This window comes from Heterodontus francisci, chromosome 8, assembly GCF_036365525.1.
Source record: "Heterodontus francisci isolate sHetFra1 chromosome 8, sHetFra1.hap1, whole genome shotgun sequence".
NCBI lineage: Eukaryota > Metazoa > Chordata > Chondrichthyes > Heterodontiformes > Heterodontidae > Heterodontus > Heterodontus francisci.
This window is the reverse complement of record NC_090378.1, coordinates 85,515,191-85,531,736: the sequence shown is the minus strand read 5'-3', so window position 1 is coordinate 85,531,736 and position 16,546 is coordinate 85,515,191. Positions and strand designations below refer to the sequence as shown.

The 16,546-nt window shown below is 42.9% G+C and overlaps 1 protein-coding gene across 3 annotated transcripts in view; it reads left to right on the top strand.

Annotated features, from left to right (window-relative positions):
- camsap2a (calmodulin regulated spectrin-associated protein family, member 2a) overlaps positions 1-16,546 on the top strand; it is a 234,924-nt gene that overhangs the window by 174,809 nt on the left and 43,569 nt on the right. For all 3 annotated transcript variants that reach the window (XM_068037604.1, XM_068037603.1, XM_068037602.1), the window contains 3 exons: positions 10,850-10,943; positions 11,662-11,767; positions 12,465-12,547. In XM_068037604.1, the coding sequence (XP_067893705.1) occupies positions 10,850-10,943; positions 11,662-11,767; positions 12,465-12,547 (283 nt within the window). The remainder of the gene's footprint in view (positions 1-10,849; positions 10,944-11,661; positions 11,768-12,464; positions 12,548-16,546) is intronic.

The following is a 16,546-nucleotide window of genomic DNA, read 5'->3' as shown; positions in this document are numbered from 1 at the left end:
ATGCACTGCAACAATGCACCAAGGCTCCTTAGACAGCACCTTCCAAACCCGCGACCTCTACCAACAAGAAGGACAAGGGCAACAAATACATGGGAACACCACCACCTGCAAGTTCCCCTCCAAGTCACACACCATCCTGACTTGGAACTATATCGCCGTTCCTTCACTGTCGCTGGGTCAAAATCCTGGAACTCCCTTCCTAACTGCACTGTGGTTATACCTACCCCAAATAGACTGCAGCGGTTTAAGAAGGCAGCTCACCACCACCTTCTCCAGGGCAATTAGGGATCGGCAATAAATGCTGGCCTGGCCAATGATGCCTACGTCCCATGAATGAACAAAAATAAATGCTGCCTTGAGGTTAAGGGCAGCCACTCTCACCTCAGCTCTTTTGTCCATGTTTGGACCAAGCTGCGTGGCCCTGGCAGAACCCAAACTGAGTGCCAGAGAGCAGGTTATTTCTGTTTAAATGGCGCTTGATAGCACTGTCGACACCACCTTCCATCACTTTGCTGATGATGGAGGGCAAACTGATCGGGCAGTAATTGGCTGGACTTGATTTGTCCTGCTTTTTGTTGATAGGACACTCCTGGGCAATTTTTCACATTGCCGGGTAGATGCCTGTGTTGTAGCTGTACTGGAACAGCTTGGCTAGAAGCACGGCTAGTTCTGCAGCACAAGTCTTCAGTACTACAGCCAAAATGTTGTCAGGACTCATAGCCTTTGCACTATCCAGTGCCTTCAGCTGTTTCTTGATATCACATGGAGTGAATCGGATGGCTGAAGACTGGAATCCGTGATACTGGGGACCTCGAGGAGACAGAGATGGATCATCCACTTAGCACTTTTGGCTGAAGATGGTTGTGAATGCCTTTTCTTCTGCAGTGATGTGTTGGGTGCCACCATCATTGAGGATGGGGATATTAGTGGATATTCCTCCTCCTGTTCTTTCATTGTCCACTACCATTCACGAGTGGATTTTGCAGAACTGCAGAACTTTGATCTGATCAGTTGGCTGCGGGATTGTTTTGCAGAACTTTGATCTGATCAGTTGGCTGCGGGATTGTTTAGCTCTGTCTATTTCGTGCTGCTTCCGCTGTTTGGCATGCAAGTAGTCCTGTGTTGTAGCTTCACCAGCTTTATACCTGTTTCTGCTCCTGGCATGCTCTCCTGCACTCTTCATTGAACCAACCCTTGGCTTGATGGAAATGGTAGAGTGGGGGATGTGCTGGGCCAGGAGGTTACAGTTTGTGTTTGAAGACAATTCTGCCACTGCTGATGGCCCACAGCGCCTCATGGATGCCCAGTGTTCTGCTGCCAGATCTGTTGTGAATCAATTCCATTTAGCAATGTGGTAATGCCACACAACATGCTAGAGGGTATTCTCAGTCTAAACACAGGACTTAGTTTCATGAGGATTGTGCAGTGGTCACTCCTATCAGTGCTGTCAGGGACAGATGCATCTGCAACAGATAGATTGATACGAACAAGGTCTAACAGGTTTTTCCCTCTTGTTGGCTCCATCACCACCTGCCGCAGGCCTATTTGGCCTACTCGGTCAGTAATGGTGCTACCAAGCCACCCTTGGCGATGGACATTGAAGTCCCTCACCCAGAGTATATTTTGTGCCCTTGCTACCCTCAGTGCTTTTTCCAATTGCTGTTCAACACGGAGAAGCACTGATTCATGAGTTGAGGGAGGGCTGTAGTTGGTAATGAGCAGGAGGTTTTGTTGCCCATGTTTGACCTGATGCCATGACACTTCATGGGGTCTGGAGTCAATGTTGAAGATTCCCAGGTCAAGTCCCTCTCCACTGTATACCACTGTGCTGCCACCTCTGGCAGATCCTCCTGCCAGTGAGACAAGCCATACCCAGGAATGGTAATGGTGGTGTCTGGGACGTTGTGTGATTCCGCGTATGACTATGTTAGGCTATTGCTTGACTAGTCTGTAAGATAGCTCTCCCAACTTTGGCACAAGCCCCTAGATGCTAGTAAGGAAGCTGGGTTTGCTGTTGCTTCCGGTGCCTAGGTCGATGCCAGGTGTTCCTTCCAGTTTTATTCCTTTTCAACTTTTGTGGAGCGGTTTTGTGCAACTGAATGGCTTGCTAGGCCATTTCAGAAGGCATTTAAGAGTCAGCCGCATTGCTCTGGGTTTGGAGTCACATGTCGCCCAGACCAGGTAAGGACGGCAGATTTCCTTCCCTATAGGATATTAGTGAACCAGATGGGTTTTTACGACAATTGAAGGTAGTTTCATGGTCAACATTTCTGGCTCGCTTTCAATTCCAGATTTTCATTAATGAATTGAATTTAAATTTCACCCATGTCCCTTGAGTATTAGCCTGGCTGTCTGGATTACTAGTGCAGTGACATTACCACCGTCTCGACATATCAATATCTCCTTACTTGCCTCCAGCCCCTCTACTGTCATCTTTTATCCCAGAAGAAACTACACCAGCTCCTTCTCGATCACCCTTTCAAATTCCTCCCCACCTGCCAGAGAAGGATTACTACTAAATAACTTCCTTGCCTCTAGCTTTGACATCCTCATTCCCCTCCCACCCCCCGCCAAGTCCTTTGCATTCTCTCACCCATCTGTTTTGCCTAACAATTTCCGCCACTGGACTCTTAGATTTTGAGGGTCACACTTTGAATGTTCCTGGCAGAGTAATGGTTATTTCCTGATAGATCTGGCTTGACCACCTTAACAAACACTGCATCTCCTTGCCACAGTCAAATTCGTCTACTGCACCAGAACCAAACTGAAGGACATTCCCAAACTACTCCTCTCGATGACAAATCAGCTTCCCCAACCCTCTTCCTCTGCCTCCTCCACCTCTATCCTCATTTCCAAATTGTGTAGGCTCATGGATTTTTTTTTTCATAAAACTTATTGAGACCACCCACTTGGCCTCTTCTCCACTACCACCCCACCCCACCCCCCCACTCCCGTCATATTGACTGTAGCTTCCCTGCACCCCATGAGACAAATGTTCATCAACACACACATGCTTTGTGTTTTAATTCAAATAGATTTTATATTATTTTTCTGCTCTATAAAAGAAAATACCCTTTATAAAGACAATTTTCAGTGTTTCATGATGATCTGCAGTTGAAAGTATAATTTGTACCTTACTTATGCTTATGTGTAGTCTCAATGGAGTTATAAAGCATGCCAAAAGGGACACAGCTGTATTTCACAGTTAACAAATGTATCTATTATATATTGAAAATGCTAAGTGATCTCAGGATTCCGAAGTTAATTTACCAATAGGTGGTGTTGCAAATCTAATAATGATAAATTGAAAATGATGAACTAGACGAAATGCTATTTTGCATAGATTATATCGGCACTGTAAATCGGACAGCAACTTCTAGTGCTGACACATGCGCAATTAAATGAGAAAATCTGCAATAAAAACATAAAATGCTAGAAATACTCAGCAGGTCTGGCAGCATCTGTGGAGAGAGAAGCAGAGTTAATGTTTCAGGTCTAATGAACAGTTCTGATGAAAGGTCACAAACCTGAAACGTTAACTTTGCTTCTCTCTCCACAGATGCTGCCAGTCCTGCTGAATATTTCTAGTACTTTCCGTTTTTATTTCAGATTCCTACTATCCACAGTATTTTGCTTTTATTTTGGAGGAAATCGGAAGTTGCTGTCTGAAATACCCTGCTTCTCCACAGGATGCTCTGGGCAGTCCTCGCGGATAGGCTCAGCGCTGAATCAATGCAATGGCACAAAGTTCTGCAATAAAAAGGACAGTAAAGTTAGGGTTGGTCTTATCTGAAGGGATACAAGGAACCTGCCTCGCTGCCATTTAAAATTAGTACATAATTAATGAAGTCAGGATTCAGCTGATAGGAGACTTTTGAGGGCAGAAACTTGCGCAAACCACCTGAGACGCCCAGGTGCTTGTTTTATTTTGTTTCTTTTTGTTTCTTTCACACTTGCTACTCACGTGCTGGAAGCGCTGAGAGAAAACCAGTGAAAAGTAGGGAGAAAAATGCCTTTTCCACTCACGACCACTGTTGTATGTTATGTACAGAATGGGAATCCAGCACAGGGAACAACAAAGCAGAATCAGGCACCATGCCCATCATCAAGAGGAATTATTACCCACCCACAGAGAGAGGCTATCTTTCCAGATGATGTTGGGGAGCTCTGTATGAGGACACTGTGCTCCCGTAAACAGTTATCCGACCCCTTCTGTGATGGGTTAAAGCAAGACCTTCAGCCACATTCTAAGTCCCACACTGCCTTTATCAGTGACCATGAAGGTGATCATAGCACTCAAATGTAATGCATGCAGGTCAGTTTAGTCAGGCACAGGCGATGTGCAACATCAACCAGAGCACTGCAAGGTCCTGCATTCACCAGGTCACTGCCACCACAAATTCTCTAGGTCTTCTGAATTAATCAACTTTGGCATATCTTCAGTGCTGCAAAGGGAGAGTTCTAGCGCATTTCAGAGAATTACTGATTCCCAGCAGAGGAATGAGAAGATCGAGTGGTAGTGAGCTGAGGTCAGTTGTGGTCAAGCATCCCACCCATATCAGCACACTGCAGGTGCCATGTCCGAACAGGAGTGATGACACTACTTCGCCTGCTCTCCCATCCAGGGTGCACACTAACGTTCCCTTTAAGCTGCACAAGTGCGCAACTGTGTAGCAATCAAGAATTTACCACACAGAAGACAAAGAATCCATGCACAAGCAGCAGTCCCTTTAATATGTGCGCATGCACAGCCATCTTAAAGGAACCACGCAGTGCAAAAAACGGGCCAAGCACAGCGAAGGGAAATTAGAGGGAACTTTGGCGAATGCCCTCCTCTTTCTCAGGATACCAGTCCCCCATTCTTCCTCTGGCTCACTTACTATGTTAACGCCCTCAGCAGCCACTGATGCTCTACCATCTTCAGCTTGTGCGTCCAAAGGCAACTGTCTATCGGTGGGCAGGAAAAACAAAAATGTTTATGGTGAAGCATGTTCATTTTGCACATTACAGATGCTGATGCAGTGTGTGCACATAACATTACCCCCCCCCCCCCCACCCTTTCACACCCTCCAGCCAACAAAATATGTTTTAAACATGCAGCTGGCCAAAGCAAGATCTTTTCCTGACTCCACTGTCTATTTGGGAACGGAGAACTGAAGCCCTTTCTTCTTGTTTACCCATCTCCTGTAGAAAGGCCATTCCTCCACTGGTCCTCGCCTGCACATGGACATGATGAGCTATCTTACTCTGCACAGACATGAAAAGTAAAACTTCGTTTGTGTTTGATTGTTAGTGTGAGACTTTGGTGACTGGTCTAAATCACTAATTACCATTTCACACCTGAAATCTGTGATGTACAGATAAAAGATCTTCAAAAGCACTTAATGAGGCCTGTCTCCAATGGCAAATGAATTTCAAGACCAGTTCACTTTAGATTGAACCCTCACCATACTACCCATACATAAGCTCTTCTGTTCATTGCATCAGTAAAACATAAGAAATATATATTTTTTAATTTCTTAACCTGTACAAACTCAAGCAGATAGTGTTTTAGGAAGCATGTGAAGGCGTTGGAGAGCATGCAGAAGAGATTCACGAGAATGGTTCCAGGGATGAGAAACTTCAGTTATGAAGATAGATTGAAGAAGATGGGAATGTTTTCTTTTGAGAAGAGAAGGCTGAGGGGAGATTTGTTAAGAGGTGCTCAAAATCATGAGGGGTCTGGTCAGAGTAGATGGAGAGAAACTGTTCCCACTCATGAAAGGATCGAGAACGAGAGGGCACAGATTGAAAGTGATTGGTAAGAGAAGCAAAAGCGACCAGATGAAAAACTTTTTCATGCAGAGAAGTGGTTAAGGTCTGGAATGCACTGCCTGAGAGTGTGGTGGAGCTAGGTTCAATTGAAGCATTCAAAAGGGAACTAGTCTGTTTTCTGAAAAGAAAGAATGTACAGGGTTACGGGGAGAAGGCAGGGGAGTGGCACGAGGTGAAATGCTCATTAGCAGACACAGTGGGCCGAATGGCCTCCTTCTGTGCTGTCGCAGTTCTGTGATTCTGTGTTAAATCTTTCACGTTTTGTGACATTGTTCCACATTCTGTGGTACAGTGCAATTAGCATTCAGAACCTGTCGCCACCTCCTTCCGTGCAACAAGGCGTCCTACACTTCGCATTCCCAGAAGCCACTGACGTCTCACCTCCAATTCATTTGAGTGCATGTACAGATCATCACCAAAGTTGTGACACCTCTTCATCTACCTTTTCCTCTGCCATCTTTTTCCTGTAAGTGCATGGCTTTTTTAAAATTCTTTGGGATGTGGGCATCACTGGCAGAGCCAGCATTTTTTGCCCATCCCTAGTTGCCCTTTGAGCTGAGTGGCTTGCTGAGAGGGCAGTTTTGTAAAATAAGTTAATTATTTTGCAATAACAAGAAAATGCTGGAAGTACTCAGCTGGTTAGGCAGGTTCTGTGGTAAGAGAAACAAAATTAACGTTTGACGGTCATCATAAAAGTTTATTTACAATTAAACTAACTTTTAGAGGTCATTTACAGACTCTACATACCTCTGAGTCCTGGCTGAATTTGTGGGTGTCACGTCTTCTCTATCCCAAGTAATCAGATTTTTTTCATGTGCAGTTAAAAGCGCTGCTCAGCTCTGCGGGAGAGGATGCCATACGGAAGTGACTTGGTCATTAATTGCTGCCCACAAAATCTGGGCCTATGTGACAGCCCCAAATGGAACTCCTAATGCAGAGATAACTGCAGTCAGCATTTACATTCTCAACTCGGTACTTAGCTAATTTACAACATATTTGCAAGTACCTAAAGTAAATATGTTTCACACAAATTATGTGCAGGAATGATTTGAAGGTGAGTGCACATAGATGTTACATTAAACGAAAGACAGTACGTAGGAAATACAAGTAGGAATGACATTGCAGCAAACGAGGAGCGTGTAAAACTCTTGCAGATGTAAAGGAATGGAAGAACGTGAGTCAGACTAGCCTCAGAGCAACTTAATCGCAGCAGCAGAATAAATCATCTGTCCCCACTGCCCTCCCCTCCCAAAACGGAGGAAGCAGGCGTGACGAACAATACCCTTTTGCTCCTGCTGGCAGGTGCTTGGCAATCTGTACCATGCCAGATTGCTTGTATCATTCACTTCAACAGAAAGCCTGCAGTCTCACAGGAGGCTTACTTCTTCAAGCAGTTGGAAATCTGATGGTATTCTCCGAATGAGTCGCCCTTTCTCCAGCTGACATCGGAATCGAGATTTGTCAAATTCTGCTTCATAACAAATACATGGCCTGGTGAAGGGAGGGCATTTTTCCACACTTGCTGTTGTCCCACACGTCACCCCTGCTGTGCTCTCTGTCTCCATTGCCTCCCACATCCTTGCCTCTTTGTCCTCCTTCCTCTCCACTGCCTGCTTCTCCTCCACACACCCGACTGTTTTAATTATTCCCCTCCTAATCCTCTAATTCTGCTTGATCAAAATGTTGCACTTTGTCTTGACTCTTTGTGTTCAGCACCATGGGAGATTGATTAATATATGTTAAGATATCTGCACTGTGCATATAATAAACCACAGAACCATGGCCAAAATAATGTAATCTTACCCGCCAATGTTAGAGAGATTAACTTTACGTAATAAATCTTTTCTGTACGTTGTGTTCATTTCTGGTTCATTGTTCATGGTGCAACATGCACAACCTCATTTATGGTTATTCAGAAACAGAACCTTGTGGTTGCCATGGTTCTGTTAAAGAGCAAAAGTTATGTTGGGTGATGTGCTGAAACCTTGTGCCCGCCATCTGCTGTTGAACAGATTGTTGTTCGATCAGTCTTGCAAAATCATTTAGGAGCAGCCCTGATGGGTCCTGCGTCAGATGTGATGTACAGTAAAATGATGTCAGTATTTCACATCTGTTCCAATAAGCCAGATTGTTCTGTAAATATTAATATACAGCTAGATAGGTTGATGGTGTTATGAATGAAACATGGATATTAAAATGATTTGATAATATCTTGTTGCAGTTTTCTTCTGTTTTGAATCCAGTCTTCAACTACAGGGCCAGTTGGCATGGAGATTTCACAGCTGCCATGAACTTAACTGTATTAATGAACTAGAGGGGTGCTTTATAGGGTACGAATGCAGCTTACCCAGATAAAGATCATCTTGTAGGTATTTAAACTCATGTTCTGAAGAATATTAAAAGGCAAATATAATTAAGCCCAGTTATGAAACTTTGTAAAAAGATTTCTTTCCTGTCAGTTATAATTGGTTTTATTATTCCTGATCTTATTCAGCACACAAAAGGATCCAGATCAACAATTGCTGTCACAGGAATACTGATGCATCTGGATTTGTTTTGGGCCCTGGACTGCCAAAATGTTTGTGCATTTTTTGATGATGAAACTGATCTATTTTAAATTACATGCCAATCAAATTGGCTCTTTGATATTTATTGGGTTAATTGTGAGCTGTGAATGTTTCCTGAAACTGCATCTGTCAAAGCTGGCATACAGATTGTCAGCCAGTGCAAAGTTATGAAAACCAAAGTGTGTCTGTACCACACAAGCACCATCCAAGGCATAAGTCTGCACCCAGTTACCAAATACAAGGTTAAAATCATACCAGTTTCATTTTAACTAATTCATAAAATAAACATTACATTTTACTTGTCATTAATTTGAACAAATGAATTGCTCCATTATTCTTTTCGAAACAAATAGAACAGGTCACTGCAGAAATATGAGAAGCCCCAGTTTTTCTGTGATTCCTGCAGTGAATGAGAATGTTATTTCAACCTATACTAGAATGTCATCTCTTTCTCCTCCTCACTAAAGTACAGATCAAAGGTGAAGGATACTGGAAGAGGCAGAAAAGGTACCCCACCCCCTGCAAGAAGAGGCATGAAGAGATTAAGAACTACCAAAAAAGAATTTTTCAATTCACACTTAGGAACATAAGAATATCGGAGCAGGAGTAGGCCATTCAGACCATCGAGCCTGCTCTGCCTTTCAATATGATCATGGCTGATCATCCACTTCAAAGCCTTTTTCCCACACTATCCTTATATCCCCTTATGTCATTTGTATTTAGAAATCTATCAATCTCTACTTTAAACATACTCAATGACTGGGTTAACTCATGGTAAACCAATGTTGAAAGTTAGGGAAAAAATGAGGCACATTTTTGTTAAAGAAAGGGCCTGTTTTTTTGAATAATTGAGCTGTTTTATGTAAAGCCAGGAGGACAGCCACTGACAACAATGAAAATAAATGTAGAAGACCCATACCTGCTGAAGAGATCCTCCATTCCCGTACAAGCATCACATGAACAGTAACTACTGACAAAAAATAATTTAATCATAACAAAAGATGTGAAATTTTGTGTGTGTTACATTGACTGAAGTCCTGTTCCACAACCATCCTATCTCCAACCTCCCTTACCCTACTAAGACACTTAAAATAAGTTGTCACCAGTCAACTCTATGCTCACATCTCCCATTCCCCCATATTCAAATTCCTCACCTACATATCCCACGAAAGGTTTGCTTCTAGCTCCCTCTACATCCTCCTCCATTCCTAAATATCACCTCCACTCCATGCCACACTACTTTTGACATTGTATTTGGTCACTTCCAATTCATCTCTCACTACTGATTTCTGATTTCACCTCTGTAAAGATCTTTGGGTTACTTTAAAGTTATAATATAAATGGAAGTTATTGACATCCATTCCAGTAAACAAAGTATCAATTCTTTTACAAAGTTGATTTAAAGACCTCAACTCATTAAAAATGATAAAACTCACTATTTCAGTACTCTAACCAGCTTTCAATTAGTTTGTTTTGTGGAAACTGCCTTAAAATGAGGATATTTCAGGGCGTATGAGTTGTTAAAATTATATCTCTATATTTTCTAGATTTAAGAAACAAATGTTCACTTTGGAGCTTTAAAGCTTGTCTTGTACATGTAAGAGGGTACTATATTTCACTTTGGGGAAGTTATTGACCCTTTAGTGATGCACCTCCACTCTCCTGAACAAAACCATTGTTCCTCCCATCCCATTTGCTGCTCTTTGACTGCTGCCTACCTTCCTTTTGGGCTCCTGCTCTCTCAGATGCACACCATGCAGAACAGCCAGCACACATTTAAAGTTAAACATTTTCTCTCTGGAGAAAGGCAGTCACATAGATTGTTACTGACCTGGAACTGACCTAGCACCTCTCTCTGCAAATTTCTTTTGTAAAGAGCAAATAACCTCCAATTTACCTCATTTGAACTTTATTTCCCTTAAAGCAGCAGATCTCATTAAACAAAGCTGCACTTCAGCAACAGAGCAAAACATTGTCCATTACAAAGTACCACCTAGCATTTGCTATAAAACAGTATGTCATCTGATTCACTGTGCAGAAACACCAATGAACTTCACTAGTTTCCTCATAATTTATCATTTCTTTGTGTGACTTAGTTGCTCGATCCACAGCTAGATTAATGAAGTTGGAGAGATTTATACTGGGTTAATGGCTCCTTACCAGTTTGAGAAGTATTAAAACATTATTATTGCAGGTGCCTTATGATTGGCTGATATTCCTCATTCCTGTTTTATCCACATATTTCAAAATCATGAGTTTGTGTTTTGGTCGGTAACTAATTAGTAGAAATCAAAAAAGGTTTCTTCTACTTCTCATAAAAACATGAATTGTGAACTTCTAATGTGTTCTAACTAATAGTGGAAGGGTAACAGTTTTACATTTCATTACAAAATATGTAGGTGTTTCTCATCATTGTCTTTATTTTTAGAAGAAGTGTTCCACTCTGTTTTAATGTGCTTTTTTTGCAGAATAACTACCTGGTATTTATGGCAGAGCTGTTCTGGTGGTTTGAAGTGGTGAAGCCCCCTTTTGTGCAACCTAGAGTGGCTCCTCAGGTGGAAGGTAAATACTTGAAACTTGAATCTTAATGTGCATATGTAGTGTGGTGTCGGTGGTGATGATTTAGTGTTTATAGTGTTGAAGCTCTTTTATGATTTCTTGTCGTGTAGAGTAGCTGCACTGGTAAGGTATTCTTCCCAACCAGAAGATCACAAGTTGAATCCCAACTTCACCTCTGCATTCAAACACTGCATTGCCACCTTTTGGCCTGTCATTGAGTTGTATTGGTGTTGGCTGTGGAAAAGTTGGCCAAGACTGTTGCACCTTCTCAGTTAAAGCAGAGTTCTGGGAGATGACAGCTGAGGAAAGTGGGTTAAAAATTTTACACAACAATAACAGTGTGGAATGTGGAGTGCCAAATTAAATCTTTCTGGTGTGCTAAGTTTGTTGGCAGAACAGATACAAAATGGAAGCTAACGGTTATATCGGGGCATGATACAGAGGGTTAAACCGCATGTTTGAAGATGCTGTGATTATTGCAGATTGCAGTTTTGATGTAAATATTTTAATGTAGCTGTATAATTTCTTTTTTTAAAAATTCAAAATTGTGCTAAACTGCATTTGATTAAGTGTGTGTATACACACATATAGATCTTTATTAGTAGTTTCTGATCAAAACAAATCTGTTCACTGTTAGTTTATTTCTTTCATATGTGCCAGCTACAAAGTGCTGGACAGTTTTGTACTTCTACAAATATTAAATGTCTAACTTTATCCACAGCTCAACTACTCCACCCAATACGGAACATCCCTGCTGCTTTCCCAATTTCAAATGCCACCAGAAAAAGTTTCATGGATACTTCTCCCAACTCAGAGTTCGGCTGCAGGTAGATTTTTGATGAGTTATTTCAGAACATATTTCAAGCAAAGTAGATGAGGTGAAAGTTCTGCAGTATACAGTCATTCATTGTCTCCAGCCTGAATTGGTTTGGTAAAATGTTGAAGACAGTTGATGTATACACAGAGTAATATCAAAGTGTGTTCATTGGTATGTGAGGGAATTGATTCTCTGAGGTGCTGTTGCTCTAATGATTAGGTAAAAACAACCGGCTGCACATTGAACAAGTAGATTTTTAAATTAGACCCGGCTTTGTTTCCTATATGTGGTTTCATTGAAATGACGACTTTAGGAACACATCATATTTAGGAACAGATAAGGGCCATTAGGCTGGACAAGCCCATGTGCCCAACCTTTCATCATATATCCCACTATTCCTGTATTCACTTCTTTTCTGTCTTCCATTGGTCATTTATGGAGGAAAATCAGATGCTAAATTCACACCAAATTTGCACAGATCCTAACTATTGGTGAGGGAGGGGACAGCAAAATTGGTAAGGGTGGCAGGGTGCCATTAAATAATTGCAGTCCATCAGATCTTTTTGTGGAGCACAATACTTACAGGCTGCAGAGAAAGATTTCCTGTTGCATGTAACAAAATCATATATATGATTTAGCTACAAGGAGTGAACTGGAAATGTTTCTTCTATTTATACAATTCATTATTTCTTTTGCGTTTCTTTCAGCAAAGTGAGTCCAACTTTTTCACCATCACAGCCACTTCTGCCCCTGCGACACACTCAGCACCGTCCCCATTCATCTGATTCAGGTACGAAAATAAGCTACATATTTCAGTGTTATATAGCTTGCTTAGTTTGAATTTAATTCTATTCTTGGGTACCATGTCTTTCGTACCATCTGGAACTGTTGCCACTAAACTCCCATGTCCTCCACTTGAAGTGTAATGTGGTTAGATCACTGAAAGTAGAAATCAGGTTAATCGGAGTAAAGTTTGAGTTTTAAATTTAACTCTTGAGATGCAAACCTGTCAGTAATAATCTTCAGTCTTTTGGATTTGCATTTTGCAGTGTTCTTCCATTTTAATGATGAAGTGATATAATGCAGAAACACCTGAGGTGCAAGTATAATTTTACTAAAGTCTAGAAGTCAAGCTAGAAAAAGTGTTGGGAAAATATTGTGGCATTTTGCTGGTTATTTTTAGTATTAAATGCAAATCAATTCTGAATCAAATAACCTCCTAAAGTGAAGCCATTTTCATTTCATCTGTTTTGTAAAGTGAGGTTCTTGCACTTTTGGGATGAATTTTGTGTGGACCTTTGGGATGGGAATGGAGATGGAGGGTGAGGGAGCAAAAATCAGGACAGGAGACAATAGACAGCAGGTCCAACATCCCATCCTGATTTTGTATATGGTGGCAAACATGGAGGGCAAAGATCAGAAATCGACGCCGTGTGTGAGCAATTAAGGTACTTAAGAAGCCTACTGACAGCAATTTTATTCTTAGTTTTAAATATTATTAACAACGCATGGGAATCATGAGGCTTCAGAACCCTGCCTGGTTGAGGGAGATGACATGGAGGCAGGAGCTCATTACTGGCTGCAATGGGAGGCCATAGGAAGAGGCAGTATTGACTGTCAGGCAGAGTGAAGAAGGGAAGGCATCAGGCATAGTCTCTGGAGTGGGGGCAAGGGACCAGAACTGCAGGGGTGCCATAACAGGGGGGCAACAGACAAGTGCCACCTCGTAGGTGACAGGTGGGGGAAAGGAGGGCAGCCGTTTGCAGTAAAGGCCTTGCACTTGAGGAGAGGCCACCTATCATGGGCCTCAGTCATCGAGGCTTCGGGGACCTCTTGAAGAGAAATAGGAGCAGGAGTAGTGGCCTGTTGAGCCTGCTCCACCATTCAGTATGATCATGGTTGATCTTGGGCTTCAATTCCACTTTCCCGCCTGCTCCCCATATCCCTTGATTCCCTGAGAGCCCAAAAATCTGTCTATCTCAACCTTAAATATATTCAGTGATAGCGCATCCACAAACCCTCTGGGTAGAAAATTCCAAAGATTTACAACCCTTTCAGTCCTAAATGATCGGCCCCTTATTCTGAAACTGTGCCCCTTTGCTCTAGATTCCCCAGCCAGGGGAAACAATGTCCCAGTATCTACCCTGTCAAGCCCCTCCATAATCTTGTACATTTCAATGAGATCATCTCTCATTCTTCTAAACTCCAGAGAATATAGACCCAGTTTACTCAGCCTATCATAGGACAACCTGCTCATCCCAGGGACCACTTTAGTGAACCTTCACTGTACTGCCTCCAATGCAAGTATATCCTTCCTTAAATACGGAGACCAAAATTGCACACAGTATTCCAGATGTGGTTTCACCAAAGCCTCGTACAATTGTAGCAAGACTTCTTTATTCTTGTATTCCAATCCCCTTGCAATAAAGGCCAACATGTCATTTTCTTTTCTAATTGCTTGCTGTACCTCCAAGCTAACTTTTTGTGTTCCTTGTACAAGTACACCCAAGTCTCTTTGAACATCAACATTTACAAGTTCCATGCCTTTTTAAAAAAATTTGCTTTTCTATTTACACTACCAAAGTGAATAATCTCACACTTCCCCACATTTTACTCCATCTGCCATCTTGTTGCCTACTCACTTAACCTGTCATTATCTAAAAGGTGGCTGGATATGCACCTGAAGTCCTGTAACCTCCAGGGGTATGGACCAAGAGCTGGAAAATGGGATAAGGCTGGGTGTTTTGTTTTTCAGTAGGTGCAGAGACAGTGAGTAGAGTCCCCTTCTTCTGTGCCATAAATTTTTCCACATTTTCTAAATATTCTAAATATCTGAAGAGGAGGAACGTGCAGGAATATGGGGAGGGGGTGGGGAGTGGCAGTACGTGAATTGCTCCTTAGGAGGGCCGCCAGGGACAGGATGGGTCAAATGGCCGCCTTCAGTGCTGTAATTATTCTGTGATTCTTTGCAACCTCTCTGCGTCCTCACAGCTTGCATTCCCACCTAGCTTTATATCGTCAGCAAACTTAGATACATTACTCTCTGTCTCTTCATCTGAGTCATTGAAATAGATTGTCAGTAGCTGAGGTCCAGCACTGATCCTTGCAGCACTCCACTAGTCACAGCCTGCCTACTTGAAAATGCCCATTTATCACTACTCTCTGCCTCCTGTCTGTTAGCCAGTCCTCGTTCCATGCTAATATATCACCCCCAACTCCATGAGCCCTTATCTTGCCTGTTGACTTTTTGTGTGGAACCTTATCGAATGCCTTTTGGAAATCTATCTACTGGTTCCCCTTTATCTACCCATCTAGTTACATTCTCATAAAACTCCAATAAATTGGTCAGATAGGATTTCCCTTTTGGAAAACCATGTTGACTTGTTTTAGGTGCATTGTTAATACTTCCTTAAAAATATAATCCAGCACTTTCCGGATAACTAATTCAGGCTAACTGGCCTGTAGTTCCCTATTTTCTTTCTCCCTCCTTCCTTGAATAGTGGTGTTACATTTGCTAACTTCCAATCTGCTGGAACAGTCCCAGAATCTAGGGAATTTTGGAAAATCATAGCCAGCCCATCCACTATCTCTGCAACAGAGTGGAAGGGAGGTCCAGGCACCACAACGACCTGTGAGACTACAGGAGGGTCAGCAGCGGCCTCCAGACAGTGGTGAAGGCGGCAGAGGGGAAAGACAGGTGACTGCCCTACGCAGAAGAACGTACCCTGCAGAGAGGGCCTACCGGTTGAGGCTCAGCTACCTGCAGATGTTTGAGAGGCAGTGCCAACGAAGACTCCGCCTCTCCAGGGAGACCATCACTAAACTATGCACTATGATGCAGGATGAGCTGTGCCCCAGGGGACTTGGTGGAAATCCAATGCCAGTGGTGCTGAAGATCATTGTGGCGTTGAACTTTTATGTTTCTGGATCATTCCAGGGATCCACTGGGGACCTGTGGGATCTCAGTCAGCAGCCCGTTAATGCATCAAGAAGGTCAACAATGCCCTTTTCAGGAGGACAGGCGACTGTGTGCACTTCTGCATGGATCCCATCTCACAAGCTGAAAGGTCCATCAGGTTCGGGGCCATCTCTGGATTTTCCCAGGTGCAGGGTGTTAGTGACTGCATGCATGTGGCCATCAAGGCTGCTGAACATCAGCCAGCAGCTTACATCAGCAGGAAGGGCTTCCACTCCCTCAATGTACAACTGGTCTGTGATCACTGTAAATGGATCTTGCAGGTCTGTACACTCTTCCAGGGAATTTGTCACAATGCCTACATTTTGAGGCAGCCCCAGGTGCCAGAACATTTCAGGCCACCCGCGCACCATCAGGGATGGTCAGGTTAGCTCAGTTGGCTAGATGGCTAAAGTGTGATGCAGAAAGACGGCAACAACGTGGGTTCACTCCCCATACCGGCCATGATGGTTCATGGAGGCCTGCCTCCTCGCCTTGCCCCATGCTTGCGGAGTGGTGACCCTCGAGCTATATATTACCAGCTGTCTCTCTGTGTCTAATGGGAAGAGATTCCTTTGGGACTATGGCTAGAACAACAACAATACCACTCTCAGATTGTGCTTGCATAGGTAAAATGCTTTTGTGGCTTAAAAATGGTGAGGACTGGGCACTTAATATACAGGGATATAAAGTGTCCAGAAAAGATAGAGAAGGAAAAAAGGGAGGCGGGGTGGCAGTCCTGATTAGGGAATACATTGAAGTGTTGGAAAGGGAGGATGTCCTTGAAGGGGCAAGGACAGAATCCATTTGGTTAGAGTTAGTGTGAGAGAAGGG